General features: G+C 39.6%; 1 protein-coding gene across 3 annotated transcripts in view; it reads right to left on the bottom strand.

Annotated features, from left to right (window-relative positions):
• uggt1 (UDP-glucose glycoprotein glucosyltransferase 1) overlaps positions 1-18,455 on the bottom strand; it is a 138,735-nt gene that overhangs the window by 57,969 nt on the left and 62,311 nt on the right. For 2 of the 3 annotated variants that reach the window (XM_072572900.1, XM_072572899.1), the window contains exons 19-21: positions 17,336-17,456; positions 15,757-15,855; positions 3,888-3,911 (exon numbers count right to left, since the gene is read on the bottom strand). In XM_072572900.1, coding sequence (XP_072429001.1) covers positions 3,888-3,911; positions 15,757-15,855; positions 17,336-17,456 — 244 coding nt within the window. The remainder of the gene's footprint in view (positions 1-3,887; positions 3,912-15,756; positions 15,856-17,335; positions 17,457-18,455) is intronic. The other variant, XM_072572901.1, reaches the window with a different exon arrangement.

Consider the following 18,455-nt stretch of genomic DNA (forward strand, 5'->3'; position numbering starts at 1 on the left):
TGCACGATATAAAATAACACGCATGCAGAGATTTATTAGCTTTTAAAGAAGAACAATTTTCTGCATTTCCTCATTGACTTTCTAGATTCAAATCAGAAGCAGCAGAGGCCAAAGCAGCATGCTTATTAGGTTTTTGATTTAGAATGCTTTTATGTTTTTTCAAGGTTAAAATCCATCTCCCACCACAGTGGATCAATAATCCCTTTAATTCAATTACAAGAGGACTGGGTGTCTCAGGTCAGTAAGTATGCAAGAATAAGGTAGCTGTTGTTTTTTTCAAAGATTACATTGTTATTAAGTACTGGGTTTGAACACTTCACAATGTTGAAAAGACTTTTAAATAACCTGCACTTCACATGCTGTTCACTGCAAAACAGAGCGTATTTAAAGCAATTTTATTTTTGCATAACAACATTATACATCTCAATTTTTTTTTCCTGTCTGCATTGGACTAATCTTTGTAAATGACTTGTTTGGTCTTGACTCTCAACACATTCAACATCCTTGACAAATGCAGTGTTGCATAGAGGTTTGCTGAGGTAGATGGTGGGACAGGCAGGTTTCTAATGTAAATGGCTTAGCTGTAGCTAATATGTCTTGGCCAGAGGGCACACAAAGTGTAGATTTGCATCCATAACATTTCATGTGATAAGAATGATCAACTTCAGCTAAGCAGTAACCAAAGGGGCTGTTGTGGCACAGACAAACTAGCTCTACCTCAGAAGGAGGCTTGGGTTCAAGTCTCACCTGTTTGAGAGGTATGCACAGGTTGATTGAAAAAAGCAGTGACTAAAGACCACATAATCCCCTAGGACAAAAACAGCAAGAAATGCTAACACTATTCTAGATCAGAGAATCTTACAGGGCATACTGAATTCCTGGAGTCATTTGTGTCTTTACTCTTTGAAAGCTAGCTCTTTTAAAGAGCTATCCAATTTGTTGCACTTGCCTGCTCTTTCACCACAGTACCGCAAATATTCCGTCTGAAGTACTTATCCAATATCACATGGATGGATTAAAAGAGAAATATTTTGTGAAGTAAGCAACTTCATGGAAGCCAATCACTGGACTCAGTGCAAGTCACAATGGTTAATCTTGCTGGCAAATGGTGCATGGAATAAAGTGAGCACAGCTTTAACTGTTTCAAAGTGTGTTTTGCATACAAAAGGTAATGGATAAGAGAAACTCTGAAAATTTCAACTAATCTGCTCAAAATTTAATTTGATCTTGCAAAGCTCAGGATGAAACAATACACAAAAATCAAAATGATTAATGTTGAAATTCAAAACCTTTCAGACTGTTAAGTAAGTCGATGCAAGCAGACTGCAATATCCACAAATATATTTAGGCAAGACGCTGGAGTACTATCCTGTCTTGTTGGATGGAAGTGCTCATCATTTCCTTCAAGTTGTCACCTAGATTAGTTTTTCGATAATGCTGAGTTCAAGAGTGCAGACCAAGCACTGCCTCATTAGGTGGAAAAGCAAAAACGTTTTTGTTGAATAGGGAGGGCCAACTTAGCTCAACTGCTCATAGCTGATTTCAGATTTGGACTAACAAAGACCTGGATGCAGGTTATGACCATGCTGGGGATCGTAACCATCAGAAAGAGGTCAAAGATAACCTTTACACATGGAGTCCAGTCCTCACATTGTAGCTCTGCAGCACTGTGTTAATGATGTGGTTGGGGACTTCTCAGCTGAACTGAAATAGGATGTGGTATCAAGCTATTTTGATTCGGTAGCCTGGCTCCATCGGTGTTTGAGCGTTTAGGAGGGTCTCTGCTAGAAATGTCACCTATATTGTCAGATCTTCTGATTCTTTCCAAACTTACAGATTATTATTTTAATTGTATAAGTTGAACAATTCATTAAGTTATGAGTTACAGATCAGTATTAAGGCTTAAACGTGAAGAATTATACCAAAATACAATTTGAAGATCTGAACTATTTCAAAAGAAATGTGTCAGACGCATCTATTTCTACAAACTTATACCTGAAAAGTTGTGACATAACTCGACAACATTTTGAATGATAAAGTGAAATATGATTGTGAGGTTTCAGCACAAAGGTTCACAATAAAGATTTGGCATGTGGGCAATCTGCAGAAGTATCAGCCTTCTATGGGTCCACTTATAATGAATAGGGCTCATTTCTCATTCACCATTCTGATATCAAGGGGAATTACAGCTCAGAGAAACTAAAATGCAAAGAAACACGATAAAAGCTGCTTAAAGTTTGGCAATAAGCATCAACTGTCATGCAGATGAGTTGATTAATTTGAAGGGGAAGGCAGAGGAGAGTACTATTTTAATGATACATTCCAACATAATATGACTGTATGGATAGAATCAGCAAATTCTGCAATAACCTACTGGAAATTACAGGAATGCCATGCAAAAACTGGTATATTTGCTCTCACTTCCCAATTTGTTTCTAACATCTTAAGGCATAATCATCAAAATAAACACATACTACAGCAATTTTATGAAAATAATCTATGTTAGTGTGGTGCAAGATTAATTAGCTCTTTGCAAATTATTCTTCCACTCAATTGCATAGTAGACAATTCCAGCACAAAAGGAGCATCATATATTTTATGCACATTTATCTGGTAGACAAATAACCAGCATGCTTTCTACAAAATTGGCAGCATTCAAATAATCATTTTACAACTGACTTGAGACAGTGATATCACTGTGTTATTTGATTTAGATGGTATTATAACTGGCTGAACCCAATCTAATCCTCACAAAATATCTAGATGAAAAACCCACTTTCTACCAAAACCATGGTCAGTCCTTGCCTCCAAGAACTCAGCCCAATTTGTTACTCCTCCACATTCTGAGGCACTTGTTGAACTCAACCGTCATACAAGAAGTGCAGTGATGATTCACCAGATGTGATCCCAGGATGGCAGGACTGGGCAAACAGGACCTGTATTCACTGGAGTTTCAAAGACTGTGAGGTGATCTCATTGAAACCTACAGAATACTTAAAGAAATAGAATGGCTAGATGCAGGTAAGTTATTTCTCCAGTTGGGGAGTCCAGAACCATGGGCACAGTTTAACAATGAAGGGGTTACAGTTATAGAACCGAGATAAAAAACTATTTTACTCAGTGTCATAAACCTTTAGAATTCTCTTCTCTAAAGGTTTGTGGGAGCTCAGTTTTAGAGTTTTTTTTAAGTAGGGGATGATAAATATCTGATTACCAGTGTCTTAAGTGGTTTTAGGGATGGTGTGCCTAAAAGGGATGGAAATATTTAATCAATGATGAACATATTTAAAAGTGGAGCAGGGCTCAACAGACTGAATGGCCTCTTCCTATTCCTCTTCAGTTTTGGCTCATCATCACACAGAACAGAGATTGAACCAAATGCCTTCCAGGTCTGCACAGCTTTAATCATGTTATAGCATATTCACCAACTGAGCTGCTGAGGGGCTCCTCATTATAAAGTCATTGAATAGAAAGTTTCACTGAACATGGTAGATTTGAATGGCCAAATTTCAGGAAGCAGCACGTATTGCCAAATTAAACTTCAAGGTCCTCACATTAAATTAAGATATGTTTGAAAACGGTCATTAGGTTTTATTTGATCAAATTAAATATCTAGAAGGAATATGCTTGAAAGGCCAAATATTCTTGAGCTGATGTTCCTTCATTTATATTTAAATTTGTGCAACAGTAAGTCAGTTAATTTAAATTGGCAAGTTGCAGTTTTGATTCTTAAACAATCTACTGTATTGTAACAGGAGTCATGAATACATGTGGAATCAAGTAGTTCAAGTTGCACTGAATAATAAAGCAATTGAGTGGAAAAAAATGAAATATGCATCAGATTGAGGTAGATATGAATCAGACTAACAAATAGAGCAGAAAGTTACCATAGATCTCTCTTGAAGACATTCCTGCACAAAAGCATAAAGGACAAAAAAAAAGAAATGAAAAACATGAATAGCAGAATAAAGTCAAATTTATAGCAAACAGTGTCAAGCTGTAGTCACACTTAACACAAGTGTTTTCAGATAATACAGCCCTGGCACCCAAATACAGAAAGCATCCATTTGTAAATTAAATCATCTGAAGGGGATATTATGGAGTTCAGAAATGCTGGAGATGGAGAAAAACACAGTATTAAATTAAATACTACTCTCAGCCAATTATTGAAAACCGTTTTAAACATTCAGACAAAGTAATATAGCAACTTTGAGGTACCTTTCAGATGTGACTTCATTTGGAATCCCACATAATCTTTAAGCTCATGATAAAAATGAAAATTAACTTGTAAAGACAATCTGATTTGATTGCTGCAAAGCCAATTCTTTTCTCCACTTCTCCCAATGACTGATGCCTACCTCTTCCATATAGTATCAGTCCAATGTGGGAAAGCTGATAGCCTAATCTGTAGTTAGTCATTGATACAAGGTACTGTATTCACATTGACCTGGTGTGAATTAATCTCACTCATATGCTAAAACTCCTCTTCTGTTTAAGTGGATGGTATAGAGATTCAAGATTCTTAGAGATTTTGCATAACCAGGGAACTGTGGATTTGTTCCAATCTCCAAGCCACTACCATCACATGTCCAAGCAATTGGATTTATTTTGCAATTGGATTTATTTTCAAGTTGCTCCTATGTACATAATTCAATCACAGTCTTAATGTAAAAATATGGACTCCTTTTAGTCAGCTAAATACTAAATAAAACAATATTGATGTTTTTGGAATCTTAGATTAACTTTTATTCATTATTTAAAACCTTTAAAACACAAAAGCCCAATTGCTCGTCCAGAAAACAAATAACATATAATTTTAAAAAAACTATTCACATGTCAAGAGAAAACAGGAGGCATTTGTCAAAACAATTCAACTAATGATCCTCCATAACACTTAAATGGCTCTGTCCATCAGATTCACACTTCCATGCACAAAAATTGTAAAAAGGAACTTAATTATTACAAATAAATTTGAAGTCAATTCTCCAAACCTGCCTAAAAGGAAGTTTCATTTCTTGATTGCAACAACATTAAACCACAGGATTAACATCCATACACCACACACAGGTGTTCCATAGGTAAGTTCCAAAATTAATATCAAAGTCAGGTTTATCCAGAAGCAATGGAGAAAATTAAGAGGAATGACACAGGAATTAGCCTTTTTAACATTCTTTCGTAGGATGTGGGCTTCGTTAGTACTCCCTGGTAGAGCTTCATGGTGGTGTGACAGCTCAAGTCCACATATACGAATGCATCAATTGCTTTTACGGAAGGAAATTTCAGTTCATAGTTGAAAAATATCACATCTAATCCAAGGGCCGAACCTCTTCCTGGTTACATTGTGCATTGGTGAAGTATACATGGAAGACCCAAAGTTACAGTTCTTACATTCAAGTCAGTTTTCTTTTAATGTTTATCACCAACTAATTAAGATGTGGAACTTCATATTCTTTAAAAGGTACCATTACTGAGAATACAATTTTATTTGGAAGTAATAAAGTAGTATCTGCCATTCACATTGCACCTGTAATGATCCTTTTAACACTTCTCAAGCAACTAATGAACTACTCAATGCATCTCCAAAACATTATTAATGCAGCTGCTGAGTGTTAAAGCTTGACGGAAAATGGTTTAAGAGTAACACAAAATGTTATTTGTCATAACGGACTGTAAGAAATGTAATGGAGCATGGCAACATGATTTTCAGAGCCAGAAACAGCCACTGATACAAGAGAAAAAGAGACATTCACAAACTGCCAGAAATTAAAAAAACATTTACATTAAGCATTGAAGAGCAAAAGGTAATGTCTAAATATTATAAGCCATATAAAAAGATGTGAGGAACAGAAAAATTAAATATTTGCAGCTGATATATTAGCTACGAGAAAAGACAGAACATACAAACAAATCATACAAAACAAGCTTGGAAAATATGGTAATATAGACAACCACTTCCAAGGGTCCACATTCACTGTCTCAATCATAACACTCTCAACATAGAAAGACAAAACTATCAACTAATAGATTCAACATAAAACAGAAGATTCAGCTCCTGAGCCATGATGTTCAAAAATATGTTGGAAAACTTAAGTAACTCCACACAGGTCAGTATCATGCCACCAAGTCACCCTTTATCTACACATGAACAATCCTTGACTATAGTACTGCCTCATAGAAAGTAGCGCACCAGTGTCTCAGTGTTTCTGGCACTTCAACCTTTTCATGTCAGCCAAAGCTGCTTGATTGGATCAGATTAACAGCCCCAATCAGAGAACTCACTATGAGGTCCAATGAACTGACCTCATTATAATCACTACATTCCTCTCCCCACGCCCACAGACATAGGCCGGTCCTTTCTCTGGACAGCCTCCTACGGTGTTTTAACAGCAGGTCAGATAACTCCGACCCAACATCTGACACCAGTGCTGTGTTAAATGGGAGCTCACCTCTTGCGCCAGAAACACCACATTGAAATTTCAGTCTTCTTCTTGCAGCAAAAGCATTGAGAGGGCTACTTCCAGCATGACCAACTCTGATTCAGAGGACTCGATAATGTTTGATGAAGAGAGAGTGAATCCATGGATTCCGACAGCATTTCCAATGGTTCAGAGGAGCAGGGCACATTTTCCTCCCGCACAGTTTGAGAATTTGTGGCTTTAACATGGTCCACATGCTTATTCAGGACCATTGCACCTACCCGAACTTTATACGTCATTGGTCCTGACCTTGCGTCAACTTTGCCTCTTACCCATGCGGGGCCATAACCATGATTCTTACACCAAACTTTGTCCCCTGTAGTAAAGTGCCTCTCTGGCCTGGCGGAGTCTTGGTTCCGGAATTAGAATTCCTGATGCCATTTCCCCCCCCCCGTCCAGGTCCGGGAAGATCGGACTTAACCTGGTGTGGAATCGTCCACCTATCAGCAACTCTGCTGATGCTATCCTTTAGTTGCATGTAGGGTGGCTTAGAATCAAACAAGAATATGACAGCTTGGTGTCTCGCAAGGCTATATGCTGTTTCTTCAACCCAGCCTTCAAAGTTTAGACTGCACTTTCTGCCTGGGCACTGATGGGTGGTATGGAGCTATCCTTCTATATCGAATCCCATTCATCTTTAAGAAATAACCCCAAATTCCTTGCTGGTAAATAATAGCCTGTAATATGCGACCAACAGTTCCAGGATCCTGTGGAGCAAAAGATTCGCACAGTTTTTCTACCATCATCCCGTGCTTGACGAATGGACCCTATGCATGTCGAAACACTAAGATGGCGTCTACAATGAATAAGAACATTGAACCCATGAAAGGAACTGCATGGATGACATGCAACTGAGTCCAAGGTTTACTCAGCCATTCTCATGGATGTGGGGTGCTGCTCATGGTAATTTTTGCCCTTGTTGACAGTCTGAGCACATTCAAGCCTGTCCACTAGACATAATTTCTCGCCAACACCTTCATTTGGAGACCTCTGATTGATGCCAGGTTTTGTACAAACTTCCCATAATAATTTACCAGCCGAAGAAATGACCAAAACTCCTGGACAGAAGTTGGAGCTGGAACACTTCTGATCACCCTTACTTTATCTTCCGACGGGTTTAACTCGGTCGTGTTGATTCTGCAGCCCAAGTAGGTCACTTGAAGAGCATGGAACACTTTTTTTCTTTCTTAGGTATGCGCCCTTGGAAAGTTGCCTTAGAATTATATCCAAGTTCTCTAAGTGTTCCTTACTAATTTTCCCTGTTATCAGGATGTCATCAAGGTAAATAATGACCTGAGGTAGACCTTGCAAAATTAGAATTTTTTTTAGAATTAGAATCCCTACAGTGTGGAAAAAGGGCTTCGGCCCAACAAGTCCATACTGACTCTCTGAAGAGTAACCCACCCAGGCCCAATCCCCTACCCCATATTTACCCCTGACTAATGCATCTGACACATCCCTGAACGCTATGAGCAATTTAGCGTGGTCAATTCACCTAACCTGCACATTTTTGGATTGTGGGAGGAAATTGGAGCATCCGGAGGAAACCCACGCTGACACAGGGAGAAGGTGCAAACACCACACAGACAATCGCCGGACGCTGGAATCAAACCTGGGTCCCTGGCGCTGTGAGGCAGCAGTGCTAACAACTGAGCTAGTGTGTCGCCCTCCATTGTTCTCCAATGTTTTCCATTGTCCACACAGGCTGATGATACCCCAAATGGCAGTCTCGAATATTCATACAGGCCTTTATGGGTATTAACTGTAGCATACTTCTGGGAAGCCTGGTCTAAATTGAAAATAAAAGTGTGGCTGATGTCCAGCTTCATGAAGGACAGCACCTCCCGCCAGCTTTTTGTATAAATCCTCTCTTGAGGGATTGGGTATTTATCCAGCCAAAATAACTGATGCACCGTTTGCTTAAATTCCCCACAAAGGCAAACTGACCCATCAGACTTCAAAATCTGTATGATTGGTGCTGCCTATTCCATGAATTGCAATTGTTTGATGATTCCTTCACTTTCCTGCCTTCTGATTTCTGCCCCTACTTTTGCCTAGAAGGCAAATGGCACTGGGCGGGCTTTGCAGAATTAGGGAACTGCCTGTGGTCAACATTCAAGGTGGGCTTGGATCCTCGAAGATTTCAGGTATTTAATCAAGACTTCACTCAAGCAACCATTTTCTAATTGAAATATGTTAGCCAATTTAGGTGCATCACTCGCAATCAATTTCACCCCATCAAGCTTGGGCTCAAGCCTTTTAATGCAATCATTGGTAACTGAACCAGTTGATTTTGAGACGAGACCAGAACCAAAGTCGTACCCTTAATCTGTAAAGTTTCCCTGGTATAGATTCTGAGCTGAGCTGAAATCTTGTGCAAATTAAAGGGCTGGAGTCCAAAGTGAATTTTATTTAAAAGTGGTTCTGTAATCACTGAAACAACCATGCTGGTATCAACCTCCATGAGAACCAAGTGACCATTTAGCCAGATGTTTATCTTGATTGGCTGTTATTTTGATGTTGCTAAGCTATTTAACTGTTCCAAATCAGATATAGGTGGACTTTCCAGGGTATGAGCTCTTGTGGATACCGGTCTATCAGTTCTCTCACTCCATTTAGGTTTAGCAGGATGTTTTGCTGTTTTGAGTCCACATATTGCAGTAACTACAATGGCTAGCCAAGATCCTCAAAGAAATTTTAACCATTTAGCCGAGGCTTGTCTTTGTTTTTGGGTTTTGCTGTGGGCTGATCAAATCCCTTTGACTGATATGTCCCGAGTGAGACTATGAAATGGCCAACACTCAAGTGGTGTTCCCCAAGCTTAGTCGGACTGGCAATGGTGTGTACTTTCATCAGAATACCTTGCAACTTGTATGCTCTACTTGCCACATTTTTGCCCATGATAAAGCGCACGATGCAAGTCCAGCTGGGCTTCAGTAAGAGGCATCAGTTTTGTATCGATAAATAATTAATTCCACAGACTATATGGGTTCTCAGCATCTCACAAAAACTTACACCAAATTCAGAGTCTTCTGCCAGTCGCTTAGTCAAAAATCCCAGTACGGATTTGCCTTGTTCGCGAATTACGAGGGTCATAATATTTCTTAACTTATGTCAGTCACTACTGAAAAGTTTTTGAATCTGATGCCTCAGGGAGAGTTAGGCTCCTAATGACAGAAAAAGTTGCAGCTCCACAGACTGTCAGGAGAATTACTTGTCTTTTTGTCTGTCACAATGTTCTTTGGTCAGAAAAAATAATGTATCCTTTCCAAATACTGGGCCAAGTCCTCAACAGCAGGGAAGAATTGGTCAAGCTTCCCAAACAAAGGTATGATGTAAGAAATGCTTATCCAATGTCAAGAATGACTGTTGCGAGAAAGGTTCTTCAGGATCGTGTTTTACTCTTATCACCACTGAAATAAATCCATAGAGGTCAGTAACCCATCACAAAGTCAACCTTTATTTATAGTCCTTGATTCCTCGTACTGCCCTAGTCAGGCACCAGAGCAACAGCATCTCTGACATTCAACCTTTTTTATGTCAGCCATGGCTCCCTGATTGGCCCAGATTAACAGCTTCAACTGGAGAACTTATATACTATGAGGTTGAGCTGGCTGACCTCACTACAATCACTATAGATACAATTACAGATCTTTTCTGAAGGTGGAAAGTGTACAGTGATATTATCCCAACTTTTACTTGAATGCTTAATTTGAAAAGCTTGTTTTCATAAGCATGCAGAGACTCAAAGAAACCAAAATCTGCATTTTATATCAATGCTGACAATGTAGCAGCATGCCACTGAAATACTAGCCACCACTTAATTATAAGCCCACTGCAGAATTTATAGCACGTCTACGTTCTCCCTTGGAGCCTACTGCTCTTTGTTTTATCAAAGTTACTTGTACACAGGGCAATTTCAGAAAACAAAAATACACAGCAAATGACTATAGTAACACCAATTTCTGTTACCTTAAAATTCAGCTGTTGTGCACAGCCAGTCTTTGTAGTGCATGGTCACTTCAATTCATTGCTCAGCTTTGCCTGTCAATTATTTTCCACAGAAGGAGGCCTGCACAGTGCCTTTCAGGCTGCTGTTCAACTGGGTACCCCGCAGTTGAGCAAAAGATGTGCTTATTCATGAAAGATTACAACACTGGAACATAGTCCCTGCTTTAAGTGAAATTGGTGAGTCAGGGACTAATTGCTTGTATTTTGAGTAGTGTTTATTTCAACTTTCCAATCTGGAATAATGTGATCCAATCGGGAGAATATCCCAAGAGTTCACAGAAAGCACGAGGATTTAAATCTAGAGGGCTAGAAGTGGAAAAGAGCAAACTTACAATAATGTTTGTACTTTATTCAAGAACCACGTTTGCAGCCAAAAGGTGTGAAATACTGAGCTGCACATATCAAAAATTTAAGATCACAGACCAAGTGAACTAGAAATAAAATACACTCACAATTATGTTGCAACAAAAATTGACCAAGAAAATAACAGGTAACAGGCAAGCAATACACAGGATATTAAACAAAGTGTTACATTTGTATTGAACCCTTGATAGGGGTAGAGGTATTGGAGGAGTTTGCAAGACAGCAAGATTTGCCAGGATGACACTAGAAGTGCAAGGTCAAACTGAACTGCAAAGAATCAACAAGTGGAGTCCGACTTCCTCTTAAAGGGTGAGGGTTATTGGATGACCTAACAGCTGTTTTTAAAATTATGGAATATTTTTCACAAACCTGCCATGGGAAAACTAAATGCCGAGAATTCCCAAGCTGAATGTCTCAGTAGTAACTTGGCTTCCACATCCAGACCTCCATCTTGGACCCCAGCACCTGCACTCTCCATCGGCAGCAGCTGTACATACCCCATGTACAGGCAATGGTGTAGCCCACTTGCCTGACTTTCTGCATCATGACGAATCACCGAACCATGTGTACATGCTGCTACCCAGTAATGGTGAATGTCAGGATGCACCGGCAACTATCCTTGCAATGCTGCTGTATGGACAGTTTGTACACAAAAAGAGCACTCAACTCATGAACTGGAACAGGCAAAATTTCAGGGCTATTTGACTGCCCTCTTAATACTCATGCTCTTGGAGTCTGCCTGGATCCCCACAGCATCCTTGCCTTAACTTTCTAAACTTTGCATCCTCAGCCATAACTATGAGGCTTGCAGTACTGCTTGTCTTATGGCAGACAAAGCCAGGAAAACTTTTCATGGTTTTTAACAGTCCTCAGTTAAGTGGAGCGGAAATGGCCAATAACATTCTTTGTGTACTGTTGGCCATCCTCCAGCCACCTAAGGTTGCAATGAGCTGAATTACAGCCTCAAACCAAAGAAAGAGAAGAGTTGTCCTCTGTACCATCCTGTCCACTAGAATTTCTAGGTGCCCATCTGCAAAGCGGAAGCCAGATTTACTTTGATCTATTATGTCTGAGGGGAGTGTCACAAACTTTCAAGGCATTTCCAGAAATACCAACAGTGGTGAGTTATCTGGCTACAATTAGTGGGAGATTCAAACTAGCTTTAGATTAGAAGGACGCAATAGTAGCAGGGTAGGTAATTAATGAGATCTAACAAGGATAACAGCGCAGGAAAAGGTAGTCAATTGGAAAACAGCAACACCAGAAACCATCAATGCGAGTCACTAAAATGTTATACACCTACGTTGAGCAGAAATTTATCTAGCCACTAGCGCAGTAAGAACGCGGAATGCCAATTTGATTGGATCAAAGCATAACAACATATAAATGCCCTGATGAGGACAGGAGTGAAGATGATTTTTACTTTCATTCTTTCTTGGACAAATCAATTGTTTACTATGGAGAAGGACATGGAAGATATAAAATGTGGAGAAATAGATGATGACATCTTCAAAAATGTCCATATTACAGAGGAGGAAATGCTGCATAAAAGTAGATAAATTCCCAGAACCTGATCAGGTGCATCCTAGAACTCTGAGAAGCTAGGGAAGTAATTGTCAGGCCTCTTACTGAGATATTTGCATCATCGATAGTCACAGGCAAGGTGCCGGAAGACTGGAGGTTGGCTAACGTGGTGCCATTATTTAGGAAAGGTGGTAAGAACAAGCCTGGGAACTATAGACCGGTGAGCCTGACGTCGGTGGTGGGCAAGTTGTTGGAGGGAATCCGGAGGGACAGGATTTACACATATTTAGAAAACCAAGTACTAATTAGGGATAGTCAACATGGCTTTGTGTGTGGGAAATCATGTCTCACAAACCTGGTTCAGATTTTTGAAAAAGTAACCAAGAGGATTGATGAGGGCAGAGCTTTAGACGTGATGCATATGGACTTAAGTAATGCATTCAACAAGGTTCCCCATGGGAGACTGATTAGCAAGGTTAGATCTCAGGGAATACAGGGAGAACTAGCCATTTGGATACAGAACTGGCTCGAAGGTAGAAGACAGAGGGTGGTGGTGGAGGGTTTTTTTCAAACTAGAGGCCCGTGACCAGTGGAGTGCCACAAGGATTGGTGCTGGATCCACTACTTTTCGTCATTTATATAAATGTTTTGGATGTGAGCATAGGAGGTAGAGTTAGTAAGTTTGCTGATGACACCAAAATTGGAGGTGTAGTGGACACAGCGAAGAAGGTTATCTCAGATTACAACGGAATCTTGATCAGATGGGCCACTGGTCTGAGAAATAGAAGATGGAGTTTAATTTAGATAAATACAAGGTGATGCATTTTGTGAAAGCAACTCTTAGCAGGACTTATACACTTAATGGTAAGGTCCTAGGGAGTGTTGCTGAACAAAGAGGCTTTGGAGTGCAGATTCATAGCTCCTTGAAGTAGAGTCGCAGGTAGATAGGATAGGGAAGAAGGCATTTCGTATGCTTTCCTTTATTGGTCAGAGTATTGAGTATACGAGTTGGGAGGTCATATTGCAGCTGTACAGGATGTTGGTTAGGTCATTTTTGGAATATTGCATGCAATTCTGGTCTCCTTCCTATCAGAAGGATGTTGTGAAACTTGAAAGGGTTCAGAAAAGATGTATGAGGATGTTAGGCAAAAGTGAGGACTGCAGATGCTGGAAACCAATTTTAGATTAGAGTGGTGCTAGAAAAGCACAACAGGTCAGGCAGCATCCGAAGAGCAGGAAAATCGACGTTTCGGGCAAAAAGCCCTTCATCAGGAATAGAGGCAGGGAGCCTCCAGGGTGGAGAAATAAATGGTGTGGGGGCGGGTCAGGGGTGGGGCTCGTGAGAAGGTAGCAAAGAGTACAATAGGTGAATGGGGGTGGGGATGGAGGTGATAGGTCAGAGAGGAGGGTGGAGCAGATAGGTGGGAAGGGACATTGGCAGGTAGAACAGGGCATGAGGACAGTGCTAAGTTGGAAGATGGGGGGAGGGGAAATGAGAAAACTGGTGAAGTCCACATTGATGCCCTGGGGTTGAAGTGTTCCGAGGTTGAAGATGAGGAGTCCTTCCTCCAGGCGTCGGTGGTGAGGGAGCGGTGGTGGACGAGACCCAGGGCCTGCATGTCCTCGGCGGAGTGGGAGGATGTTGCCAGGGTTGAAGGATTTGAGCTATAGGGAGAGGCTGAATAGGCTGGGGCTGTGTTTCCCTGGAGCGTTGCAGGCTGAGGGGTGACCTTATAGAGGGTTTATAAAATCATGAGGGGCATGGATAAGATAAATAGACAAAGTCTTTTCCCTAAAGGTGGGGGAGTCCAGGACCAGAGGGCACAGATTTAGGGTGAGACGGGCAAGATATAAAAAGGGACCCAAGGGGCAACTGTTTCATACAGAGGATATGTGTATGGAATAAGTTGCCGGAGGAAGTAGTGGAGGCTGGTACAATTATAACATTAAAAGGCATCTGGATGGGTACATGAATAGAAAGGGTTTAAAAGGCTATGGGCCAAGTACTGGCAAATGGGACTAGATTGTGTTGGGATATCTGGTCGGCATGGATGAGTTGGACCAAAGGGTCTGTTTCCGTGCTGTACATCTCTATGACTCTACAACTCTAAATGATTCAGCACACCCTTGTTCTTCGAGTGGTTGTTCGCAGGCAATGCAGAATGGGTAATGCTGAAGAGGGCTTTTCTTGATTTTGCAAGGAACAGATTGAACAGATATTTCTAGTACATCCTTACACCTGTTCCTCACCTTCAAAGAGCCATCAGAATTATCTTGCTACTAGTGTCAATGTGGGATGAATGTAATTAAAAATAAGATGATGGATTTTCACATCTGCACGCTACATTACAAAAATAAATTAACTGCTTTGCACCACTGCACAAGTAGAGAAAAATGAGATGACTACCACAGATCTTGGTTACTAGAATCAAGAGGGGTGTCCTCTAAACTTCAAACAGTTTACAAATGATAGTGCACACAAGAAGATTTGATATTTATATACTAGTTTATCTCTTTATAGCTAACACTAAGTCAGGTTTTGACTATATTTAGCAACCTGATAACAACTCTTTCCATAAAGATCTGATTTTCAGTATGTTCTGTTGGCAAAGCAGGCAGTATTTTGTGTTAAACAACAGAATACAAAATGCACTATTCAGCTAGTTATGGTGAACTTGCATCCCACATAGTCACAAAATCTAAGTATCAAACAAAAAAAGCTTTAAATCCATGAGGTTAATCATCCCTTGATTGAAAAACAATGCAAATTTTAATTAACCCCTAAGTTTCAGGCTCCACCCCATTTTGATTTGCATCTATTAAAGTGAGATGGCTACATATACTGATAATTGGTTTGTCCAGCATACGTTACTTGTCAGTCACACTACTATGCCTTATTTCAGATGGTAATTTCAAAATTCATTGTTGTGTAAATCTGTCTGGGGAAAATGTTACAAGTCCTGCAGGGTATTCAAAGCTTGTGAATGCACAAGGGCCTTTTAAAGATAGCACTAGTATCAGGGATGCTGGTTCATTCCAGAATAACCAAGCATTAGGGAATTCTTTTGGCTACAACGAGTGCGAGACTGAAATCCGCATCAGATAAGAAGGGTGTCATAGCAGCAGCCCATTTCAAGGAATGTATCTCACCACTCAAGGATATCCCCAAAAAGCCAGAATGTTTGCAGCAGCTTAACTGACCTTTAACAATTAGATGGTCAGCTACAGCGAAAAACTTAATAGGAAATTGAGGTTTACAAATTAGACTTAAGACAACATGATATCAGAATTAACAGGAAAATTACCATGGAGACTGTGTACACAGTTAAGTAAATAAATTACAAACAAGGTAAAACAAAAAATTTAATACCAAACATTGTACCTCTTTTAGACAAATACGGCATATTGTTGGCGACAGCTGCAGACTTTTCCTCGGACTTTAGGAAAGCAAAATGGGAATAGTCATCTATCCCCTCTTTAGCTGTAAGAAAATGTGCATTCATAAAATATTTATTTAGGGTACTGTTTAATTCTAACTGTAACCAGAAATTGTTAAAGGACATTTGCCAAAAAAGATCAATTCTGTAAGTTCACTTTGCATGATAAAATACACAGCAGCTTAAATATCAATTTGCTGGTTTAATGCAAAGAGAGAATACATACAGGGAGACAATGTAACCTAATTTGCCCAACCTCATTGAAGGATATCAAATTCTATTCAATTAGTTCATGTATGAGAGTATTATTCAAATGGAGAAAAACTGCAGAAAGTCGCAACGCAATATGATCTGGAGGTATTTGTATATGAAATGCAGAAAGCTAGCACATAGATGCAGCAGATAAACTGGAAGACTAATGGAATGCTGGCCCTTATATCGTGGGGACTGGAGCATAAGAGTAGGGAAGTCTTACTTCAGTTGTACAAGGTGCTAGTGAGGTCACATCTAGAGTATCGTGAGCAGTTTTGGTGTCCTTATTTAAGGAAAGACATTATTTCATTGGAAGCAGTTCAGAGAATGTTCACTAGCAAGATACCCAGCATGGAGGGACTGTCTTGTGAGCAAACACTAAATAGGTTGGGACTCCATACATGGTTTTTAGGAGAATGAAAGGTGATCTCAGTGAAACATATAGGATTCGTAAGGGCCTGACAGGACAAATGCTGAGAAGATGTTTCCCCTCATGAAAACATCTAGGACCAGACGGCATAGTCTCAGAATAAAAGGGTGTCAACTTAAGACTGAGATGAGAAGGAATTTCTTCCCTCAGAAGGTTGAAAGTCTTTGGCACTCATTGACATAGATGGGGCAGAGTCTCAGAGGCTGAGATAGATAGATTCTTGATCAATGGAAGAATCAAAGGTAATAGAAAAAGACAGGAAAGAAGATGCGAGGCATGTTGGACCAACTATGATCCTGTTGAATGGCAGAGCTGGATCGAATGTTCCTGTTTTTATGGAGTTATGGTCTTACGATATATCAAATGTATTTTGTGAGATCAGCTCCAGAAAAGAAAATTATTAAACACTTGTCTTTCTTCCTTTGTTTCTTCTTCATCCAGCCCCATCACGAGGTATTTTCAATTTTAAAACTACACCACACCATAATTTTCACTTGTTGTATTTAGGTCCAGTATCCATTAATGAATCCTATATGTTTCAATTAGATCATCATCCATGAAAATGATTCAATAATCTTGCTTTGGAAGAATTTAGAAGAGTCCCACTTTAACCTGGAAATCAGGGCTCGTGGAATTGGAAACCTGCACTGAATCGATACGTTATGTGCAGGAATTTAAACATCTCCAGGTGATCCACCTATATGTGTTCTTCTAATTTACTTTTTAAATAACAGATCACTTAATAAGGTCATGCACTATTTTCAAAGGAAATCAAAAGTAGTAAGCTTTGGAAGTTTATCAAAACACTTCAACTCCAGCCCAAGCCATTTTATAGCTCTTACTTTCAGCAGAGAAATCGAGGTAATCTCTCTCAGAGCTAAGAATTCTGGAATTGATTCTAGGAACAATACTTGGCTGATTCATTATGAAATCGACAACATCCATTTCATTGTTCAGTTCGCCCTAAAAAATAATAAAATGACTTTAAATTAGAGAGAAAGAACAGAAAAAGAAAATCATAGTTTACATAGAACTAACAGCAGTGAGCTGGCTATTTGGCCCATGCTGCTGTTTATGCCTACCATTAGCCTCCACTCACCTTATTATATGTAACGCGATTGACATATCGCTCCATTTCTTTTTGCATCATGTGTTTATCTACTTTTCCCCCAAATGCATCTATGCTATTTGCCTAAACTACTTCTTACGCTAATAAGTTCCATATACAAGTAACTCTCTAGATAAAGAAGTTTCTTCTGGTCCCTTGCTGGATTTATGAAGGACTAATTACCTCCTAGTTATGACCCTTACTTTTGGACTCATCCATAGTGGAAACATCTTTCGATCTGTCTTGTCAATCACTAATTAATTTTAGATGACTATCTGGCTATCATTCAGCCACTTCCTTTCTAGAGCTAAGAAACCCACCAATTCATACTTTCAATTTTTTTTAGCTGCTGCAATCTGGAAAATAATTTTGGAAACCTTTCTAGCATCTTGCCAGAGACCTCCAAGATGGTCATCTTACAAGATCTCGAAATATCCCAAAGTCCTTCCAAGTCAATAAATAAATCTATAGCAACATTCAATTTTATTAAAGAGAAACACTGCACCCTATTCACACACATCAAGGTTCCAGAAACAGCAAATACATAAATGATCATTTAAGTTGTTTTAGTGGTGCTTGGTGAGAAGTGAATATGAGAAAGCTAATGAAGCATACCATAAGAAATAAAAATTACAAACATGTGTGTGGCTGAAAGAAAGATAGGAGCGTGTGGGAGGGCTAGAATCTAAAACTTAGCAGTTACAACAATGTTTTCATTATTCATCCACCTCAACAAACAACCCAAAGATTTATTTTATTTCAAGTCCTTCTCACTGGTACTTCCTAGACCATCTGGTGAACAATAACATGGACCCATGCTTTACATGCAATCATTTTCGAACACAATTCTGAAG

Source organism: Chiloscyllium punctatum, chromosome 6 (assembly GCF_047496795.1).
Source record: "Chiloscyllium punctatum isolate Juve2018m chromosome 6, sChiPun1.3, whole genome shotgun sequence".
NCBI lineage: Eukaryota > Metazoa > Chordata > Chondrichthyes > Orectolobiformes > Hemiscylliidae > Chiloscyllium > Chiloscyllium punctatum.